At 32.0% G+C, this 9,556-nt stretch overlaps 1 protein-coding gene across 5 annotated transcripts in view; it reads right to left on the minus strand.

Annotated features, from left to right (window-relative positions):
- Window positions 1–2,090, minus strand: part of FRYL (FRY like transcription coactivator) — a 190,615-nt gene extending 188,525 nt beyond the window's left edge. For 4 of the 5 annotated variants that reach the window (XM_074276873.1, XM_074276871.1, XM_074276870.1 and 1 more), the window contains exon 1: window positions 1,649–2,089. In XM_074276873.1, coding sequence (XP_074132974.1) covers window positions 1,649–1,850 — 202 coding nt within the window. In that variant the 5' untranslated portion in view covers window positions 1,851–2,089. Of the gene's footprint in view, window positions 1–1,648 lie in introns of all 5 variants that reach the window. The other variant, XM_074276869.1, reaches the window with a different exon arrangement.
- Window positions 2,091–9,556: the final 7,466 nt, after the last annotated feature.

Consider the following 9,556-nt stretch of genomic DNA (forward strand, 5'->3'; position numbering starts at 1 on the left):
GGACACAGGTTAAATGAGTCTCTCAAGGTCACACAGTTGGAAAGTGTCTCAGACCACAATGAGCTCCAGCTCCAGCCCTCTATCCTCCAAGCTGCCTCACTGCAAAAATGGCAAATAAATGCCATGTGAGAAAAATAAAAAAACTAACAAGGAGGTAAGGGGAACCTTACACAAAACTAGCCCTGGAAAGTCCATATGCACACACATGCAGAGACACCCACTAAAAATTAGAAGTGAAGAGAAGCCCATGGAAGCCTCTCCCCAGGCCGCTCACTCACTGAGCAATCCCACAGTTCCAGCCCCAGCCACAAGAGTTCTAACCGCTCCTTGCAATGTCAGGGCCAGACTAATGAAGCCTCCTTGCTCAGCCAGCTGATAAAAAGACTCACAAATTGAATCCTGGATGGGCCTTCTTTCCCACCACTGTACTATACAAGAAAAAAGAACAAGAACAACAGCATGAAGTTACACTGTAACCACGACTGGGGGCAGCCAACCTCCCAAAATTCTTCGACCAAAAAGTGAGGTGTCTGCCCCTCCAGGGGAGCACACTATGATTTATGGCTTCCAGACTAAAGTACCTCCAAAAAGTACAGTCCACAAAAGGTCATCACCGTTTCAGTTTTTTAAGAAAAAGGGAAAGAAAAATCAAAGGTGTATCACTTAGAAACAGAAATTTCAAAGCTAAAAAATACATAATATCAAAAATAAATCACAGAAAAATTTTAAAATCAGATACAACTATTCTTACAGTTTTGACCAGAGACCAAATAAGTAAGGGAATACAATAGATTAAGCTAAATAGATCCTAAACATTAGAAATGATAATATAAATGGACTTGGAACAGTGAAGAAAGTTTTATATATATATATATATATATAAAGAGAGAGAGAGAGAGAGAGAGAGAGAGAAGTAAAAATACATTATCTTTAATATAAATATCTTCAAAACAAAAATAGTAACAAGAGATTTCAGGTTTAAATAAAAATGTAAGGCATATTTCAATGACTAAGAGGCATATAAAAAAAAAATCTGGTAGTAAACCTGGTATTCTGGTGATAATGATAATAAAACAGCAACAGCTAGCATTTATATAGAACTTTAAGGTAGGCAAAGAGCTTTACAAAGGTCAGCACCCTGAACTCCACTTTCCCTATTCAAATTAATTCACAATGTGAATCCTAATAACTTTTAAGTTCTAGTGCCACATACAAACTCTTAAGGCAGCTGGCAAAACTAAAATCATCAATAAGGAAATAATCTCCAATTCTTTAATAAAATATCTTTTCTTAAGGATAACATAAAAAAGTAACTTTTCCCCTCAAAATTTTATTGGATAAAAAGCTTCCCTATTTTATATAATACTATATCTCTACAATATAAGTGAGATGTCAGTTCTTTTTTTTCCATACCTATTTGGAATGAGAGAAGTCAGTATATTTCAACAGTGAAAATCAGATCCAAATTTCTCTTAAGTTAAAGCAAAATTATTAATAATACGTATGTATTTGGCAAACAGTAGCACTGTTTCTTTAAAAATGTTATAAACTAAAGAATAAAAACATCTCGATCTGCCATGGTTTATTTTAATATAATCAAAAAACCTAAATACCTAGGAAAAACTAAACAATTAAGTTTTTACTTTACCATGTTGGTGATGTTTATACTTGGCATAATCAGGATGAAGAAAATCGATGGCATCTTCTTCATTTATAGTCTTTCCTAAAGAAAATAGACTAAGACGTCTCATCTTCAGTAATAGTGGAGGGTTTTCCTGAAAATTATCACCAATATCCAAAGCCACATCTCCAGGAAGAGCAGTAGGCACACTCTTTTTAAAAAAATCCATCTTGGGATTCTTCTACATAATTAATATCAGTTGTTAATAGTTTTCAGAATTGAAAACCAGATACTGACACAAGCTTCCCTACTGACAAATTAATGTCAACTGTTTATGTTAAGGGAGCAAAGAAAGTCATGTGAACTTAGGCAGCAGTAAGTAGGAGATCTAGAGCCAGCTGTCTTGAAGCTGATTTTTGAAGGCATTTACTGCACAAAACTGATAACAAAATCAGCAGAAAAAAAGACCCAAAGTTAAATACACACACACACACACACACACACACACACACAACTATTAACAAGACTACAAAGACTATAACATTTTAGAATTATAAACAATCACCGAGAAACTAGATTTTTGTGAAATGCTTAATAAATGAAAGTTTACTTTGATCTAGGTTGAGTAATCAATCCTTTTGTATACAATAGGAATGACTAACAGTAACTTTGTTAAAAGATAATACTTATCATTTAGAAAATTCACCAAGAGACTTCAGAAGCACTCCTACACACATACAAGAATAATCAAAAGTTTCACTTTGTTCAGCATGCTACATTACAGAACATACAAAACCACTTAACGTGTTAACTGCTAATTATTAATGATAATAGTGAAAACCTTAGCAAAGATAACAAAATGGAAATAAATAAACAAGAACATGAAAATTAGGTGCAAAGTTATAGCTTTAAAATTTTAAATGTCCAAATGTAAACTCTGCAAACACAGAAGATTAAATTTAAAGAAATTGAGCATTTTATGAAATACTACATAATGTAAAAATAAAAGAAACTTATTTCTCTAAAATAATCCTGTAAAATGCTACGACAGTTCAGGGACCGAAGGTAAAATCTAAAATTGATTAATTTCTTCTCCATTCCTGTCTGCATGCCCTCTGGCGGAAGTGTTAATGAACAAAAAAGAAACAGAAATAAAGGCTATAAGAAATATAAATGGGATTTTACTATTTTATCAAGAAGTTAACTGCTTTTAACATCTTGAAAAATTTTAAATTGATATCTGATTTTTATTAATGAAATATGAATTATGCATATAATGTAAAAAGAATGACAAAAAGTAAAAAATGCTGAAAATATTATAAAATAAGCATATTAAAGAATAAAATACTTAAAAGTCGATGGAAGAATAACATTAATGTTAATTAAGATAACTAGGGTTCCCTACCAACACAAAAAAATTAAGAAAAAAAAGGTGGTTTGGTTTTTTTTTTTATCAATTTTCTGACTCAACTCTATTGTTTCCATTCATTAAACAAATATTTTTTGAGCTCCTATTACATGCAAAATATATATAAGGGTGGGTTTGGCAAGCACATAGAAAAAAAAAATATTACTGAGTTCTTAAACAGATATGGCCTCAATCAAGGCACACTAGTAAGGAACCATTCAACCTCTTCTATATTCTTTGATTTCAGATTTTTGTTTTTCCCAAATACACTGAAAACTATTTGAAGGTAAGGCCCATCTCATACTTTTCCTGGATCACCACAGTACCCAAGACAGTGTGAGACACAATAATAAATATTGTTTTCATTATTAACACAGGGAGTAAATACCCACCATGTGTAAGGTATTGTGCCTGTCCTATACATGCTTCCTTTCTTTCCTACAAGTACTTAGACCTAGAAACAAAAGACAAGTGCTAAGAGAGGTCCACAGTGATTTAGTCCAAATTTATTTTATTACAGGGGAGGAGAGGGTGATTAATAGTATCAAAGGCTGCAGAGAGATCTAGGAAAGTGAGGCTATAAAAAAGGCTAGTTTTGTATTTTCCAGAATTATTTCTTAATAGTTTGGATTGATTTTTTTCACTGTGCTAATTTTTTTTTTCTTTTTGAAGCCTTAGTGATTTTTTTCTCTTCCATCATTTTTTCAAAACAAGCCAAACAACCCAGATAATTCCTTAGGTGAACAGCTGGATGACGCAGTAGATAGTCTACCAGGCCTGGGGTCAAGAAGATCAGAGTTCAAATTTATCCTCAGACCATATTAGCTGTGTGACTCTGGACAAGCTACTTAACTCTGTTTGCCTCAGTTCCTGAAAAAGGAGCTGAAGAAGGAAACTTCTGACAAGAAAAGCCCAAATGGGGACATGGAACCCTGAATGGGAAGCATTCCCACTGAAATGACTAAAGGACAAATTCCTCAGGTGATTTGGGGATGAAAAGGTCATGGAAATCTGAGTTGAATGCATCTAGTTATTTGAATAACATTTGTCCTTTCCACATATTTTGCTTTCCCCATTTTAGTTTTCTACTAGTTCATAGCTACCTTCCCCCAACCCCACCCCACCTTTTTTTAAGTGAAGGGAAGCATTAAGAAGGAAATACAGTAAATGGTGGGAAAAAAATAATTTCAGTGAACTTGTTTATATTTGTTCTATATCTTTATATTTCATGGGAAAACAATCTTCTTTATTTTTCTTAGTATTATATTTTTTCTACTAGAGAACTATTTGCTTGAATGACCTCACAGCCATAAAAGCTAAAATGTGCTAGTATTAAAATACAAAAATTAAAAAGAGATAGTGAGCGTCATATTATTCCTTATTAATTCAGAACTTAAAAGCAGTCACTCTCAGGCTATAGAATTAGCTGCTATAGAAGTGAGCAACCAATAATTATCAAAGCACAGCAAGAAAAATTGATCTGGCCGTCTCTCTACCACTAACAAAACTCGTATTTCCAGTATGAGTCAATGGGAGTGGGGGGGAAAGGCTAGTACACAAACACCTTTTCCTGAGGACTTCTGGGTCCCATGTCTAAACAAAATGCTCTATTTTCCTCCAAACCTCACAATCTTTCAAACCCTTCCAACACAGGGATGCACAGAAGATGAAGTAATTTCAGCTATTTCTAGGACACCAAAAATCCAAAAAAGGTAAAAAAAAAAAATCAATGAAAAACCTTAACTGGCTCATGTAGCAGGAGCCACAGCAGCATGGCTTACAACAGAACTTACACCAACCTACACCAACTTCCCTCAAGCTCCCTGTGCTACTAAGATTCAAAAAGCAGAAAACTTTTTTTCAACAAGAGCATCAGCAGAAGCAATGAACAGCAATGCTCTGTGCCACAACACAGGTCAGCACTATTCAATCCTTTGCACATGATGATTCCAAAATGCTAGGGAGTTCCATCAATCATGTACAAGACAGTTCCAAAGGATCCAAGATGACAAATACAATGAACTCTGAATGCAGATTAAAAACATACTGCTTTTGACTTTCTTTACATTCTTGCTTTTTGTTATTTATTATTTATATTTATTGAGCTGTTCTGTTTTTATTCATCTTTTATACAACATGGTTAAAATGGAAATTTTTTTTGCAAGACCTCATAAGAATAATTGATTTAATACTGTTTACCTTCTCAGTGGGTGGGAGAAAGGTTGGAGACAGGGAAAGAATTTGGAACTCTTAATTTTTTAAAATGTAGGTTAAAAATAAATAAAAATATTTTATCGGGGGGAAAAAAAGGCAACTATAGAATATGACTGAACTTGATCTCCGAAGTTGAACAAATAAATCTCAGACTCAGTTCCCCATTCTGGAAAATAGAGAAATTATATTTATACTACTTCAAAGATTTGTTATGAGGATACTTTGCAAAGTGACATATAAATGTTAATCAAATATTATCATTATGATTATTATTCTTTGATAAAAATACAAAAACTGTATACAATCTAAATTCCTTTGAAAACAAAGGCTTTTTGTTTGTTTGTTTGCTTTTTGCCTTTCTTTGTTATCTATCTCAAATATGTAGCCAATGACAGGCACGAAATAAGTACTTAAAAAATGCTTCTTTAATACTTGGTAGATCCAATTCAAAAAAGTTATCAAAAACAAGTAACTGAAATATAATCTTTTTAAAAGCTTTTTTTTTTAAATATTCCATAATCCATATGTGGTACTTTTAAAGTTTCTGTAAGAGGCTTACCGTTTCACTCAACAAAATGACCTCTTGATGATAACTTGGTTCATCTACCTTGATTGTGTCAATCTTGGGCAGATTAGCTGAGTTAACAACAATCCAAGATTCAAATAAATGGCTTTATTTCTAAAATATAAGAAAAAAAAAAAAAGGATACCACTTATAAATTATTGCATAAAAACAACATATTCAGTGACAACAATAATGTACTTCTAAAAAAACAACAACAGCTGAACAATTAAATAACAGAATGACAAAGCATGGCCCCAGAAAAGATAATCCTCCCTTCTTGGGGGAGGGGAAGAAAAAGAAGGGAACAGTTGGGACAGTATAGGTATGAAATACTGCTTGCTTTCAGACTCTAGAGATGCTAGATAATTTTACTGAATAATGGTTTCTTTCTTTTTTATTACAAAGGATGGCTCTCTTGGCAAGGAATATATTTGGAAATGAAGGGAATTTTAAAACAAAGAATATAAAAGAAAAAAAAAATCAGAAAAAAAGAGTCCATAATCTTTAACCTAGATATTCAACCTATATTCCATGAAATCAAAGAAACAGAAAGAGCTCTTAGATTTAAAAAAAAAAAATCACAAAATATTCGGAGCAACACTTCTGTAAGCAGCAAAACAACTATAAAGTAAATACCCGTGGACTGGAGAATGGTTAAATCAGTTCATTGTGATACATGAATTATTGTAATAGCATGTTATTATCAAAAATTATCAAAATTAATTCAGATAAGCATGGAAACATTTAAATGAATAGCAGCCAAATAAAATGGGGAGAAGCAGGAAAATGAAATTCACATTAACTATTATATAGTGTAAGCCAAAGGATAAGACAAAGGAAATTAAATGCTAAGCAATTTTAAAGACCTAAACCTAGTTTGGAAATAAGGTAATAAAGTACACTTTCATTTATGCTTTGGGAGGTGAGAGAGAATGGGTGGGTAATGAAATATATTGTTAGATTCAGCTGATGTTTTTTATTATTTTATAACAAGAGGATTACTAGGTGTAAGAGATAAATTCATAAGAAGCTATGAAGAAAATTAAATGAGGGGAAAAAGAGATATCAACAAACCCCAAAAATAACTTTAAAAAATAAGTCTAATAAAACCAAAAGGATATAATACAAAAGGCACAATTTAAATAACTACCAAAAAATACCAAAATACCTGAATAGATTTTCAAAACATACATAAATATACTTATAAAATATTCTTCTAAGAAAAGGAAAACTTTTTTTAGACAGATATTCATTTCAGTAAGGCTATGCCAAGATTTTAAAAATTAATGGAACTTAAAATTACCTTACAAATTTTAGTATTACAACAGTCAAACTACAGATGGGAGAGAGGTTAAAGAAAGGAAAAGGAAAGGAAGCAGAACATTTCCAGATAGCAAATTATAATATAAGACAATAGCTGACAAAATTATTTTATGCTTACCAAAAAAAAAAAAAAAAAAAAAAAAAAAGGAATATGGCAAATGTTGGGGAGGTAAAACAAGTACATTAAAACTGGAACTGTAAACTGGCCCAACCATTCTAGAAAACAATTTGGAACTGTATACAAAATGACCAATTTGTGTATAATCTTTGACCCAATGATACCACTTCCAGGCCTATAATACAAAGAAGCCAAAGAAGATATATAATGATAGTAAAATTAAAGAAGTGCCCATCAATTTGGGAAAGATTGAACAAAATTATGGCATATGAATGTGATGGAATAATACTGTGCCATAAAAATCAAAAATAGGATTTTTCAGAGAAAATCTAGTAAAACTATGAACTGATGAATGAAATAAGTAGCAACCTGAGAATAATTTATTCTACAATAAGAACACTGTAGAAACAATTGTAAAAGATCTGCAAACTCTGCTTACTATAATGACCAATCAGGAATAGAGAAGATCTATATATATGAAAAATGTGTCCTACCTCCTGACAGAATGGTGACAGATGCCTGTTTGCCAAGGCCAGGACAACTACACAAGACACCTGAAATTAGTGGGTTATACAATAAGGAGTATCAGTGTCACAGCAAGTAATGGTCTTGATTGGGGATCATGCAATGACAAATTAGAGGCCAGAAGAGTTCAAAATCCACAGGGAAACAACAGGATATCAAGACTGAATCAAGGGGATAAAGGAAAGGCTGGTGCCTAATCAATACCAAACTATCCAACCAGGCCAGTAGGCACAATACCACTCAGACCACAGAACTCACATACAAACAGAAGCTCCCTAATCCTTCCAAAAAAAAAAAAAAGACAGAAAATTATCTGAGCATAAAATCCCAATCCATAAGATTTAATTAACTATGACTATAAAGGAGATAACTGTACACAATGAAAAAATCCTATGAGTTAAGAAAAATCAGAGATAAACCCAGTAGTTAATAATAAGCATTAGCAGAGCCTCAAGGAGGCTTGGCCACAAAGATTTCTGAAACTCTGAAAGAAATAAAGAGTTAAAATATGAAATTCGAGCTCTTGAGAAAAAACTGGAACAAATGGCTTAAAACAGAAATGTGGGGGGGGAAAGTCATCTCTGTACAAATGAACTTATGTTTCTCTCTGTGTGTGCATACACACACACACACAAACCCATATAAATAGATTACATATTTATTCTAATACTGTTCCATAGCTCAGGTCTGAATCTTAGTAATATCCTGATTGTTGGTACAGAAAACAAAATGATGTATTACTAGTACCAATATATTTCACTATAAATATTCTAAGTTTTTAATAAACTAAAAACAGAATGTTTCACAGAAACTTCAAAATTATATTGGAAATTAATTTTTATCATATTTGTTCCAACTAATAAAACTGAAATTATTATACAAATATTAAATCTTAAATAACTATTATCATAACTAAAGCTATAAATCACAATCTTAAAAACATATCAATCAAGAAGTAAACATTTGTTATCTACTATGCGTTTAGGCATGCTAAGCTGTCCTAACAAACATTACTGATTTAGACAAAAAAATTTTCTATAAATCCTTCTCAGAAAACTAAAAATATGGTGCTCACTAGTAAACATTTCAATGAATATATTCATTGAAGTTCACATGATTGAAATTAGAAAAACTAAAAAATTATGCTGACACATATTCTTAAAAAATAAAATTAAATGAGACAAAAACTTCTATCACTGAAAAGTCATGAGACCAAAATGAAAAAACTGCTACTAAAAAGTTTTGTTAAAAAGAAAAAAATGTCAGTTGACTGTTCTTACAATGGCAAATTCATTACTCTCAAAATTACTATGAAAACAATTGATGAAAATTAATGCTATGAAAGAATTAATACAATCATAGCATTAAAAAATTTGGGTTACTTCAAATTCAGGTTCATATGATTAAGTATAGTTTTGCTAAATAAAAGTAATTTGATAAGATCAACTTATATTAGAAGTAGAAAAAATAACTATATGTAGAATTGCTGTTTACACTTTTTCCTAAAATTAAAAAATAATAATAATTCAGGGCAACTTGATGGCTCAGTGGATAGAGCACTGGCACTGGAGTCAGGAGGACCTGAATTCAAATCCAGCCTCTGACACTTACTAGCTGTGTGATCCTGGGCAAGTCACTTATACCCAATTGCCTTTCAACAAACAAACAAGCAAAATTCGAAGACTGACCTCTACTGGAAAAATTAAGTTTTTCATCACTTAACTTTATTCCCCATAAGCTTTCTATTAAAAAGCACAAAACTGGATCACAGTACTCTCAAAA

This window comes from Sminthopsis crassicaudata, chromosome 6 (genome assembly GCF_048593235.1).
Source record: "Sminthopsis crassicaudata isolate SCR6 chromosome 6, ASM4859323v1, whole genome shotgun sequence".
Lineage (NCBI taxonomy): Eukaryota > Metazoa > Chordata > Mammalia > Dasyuromorphia > Dasyuridae > Sminthopsis > Sminthopsis crassicaudata.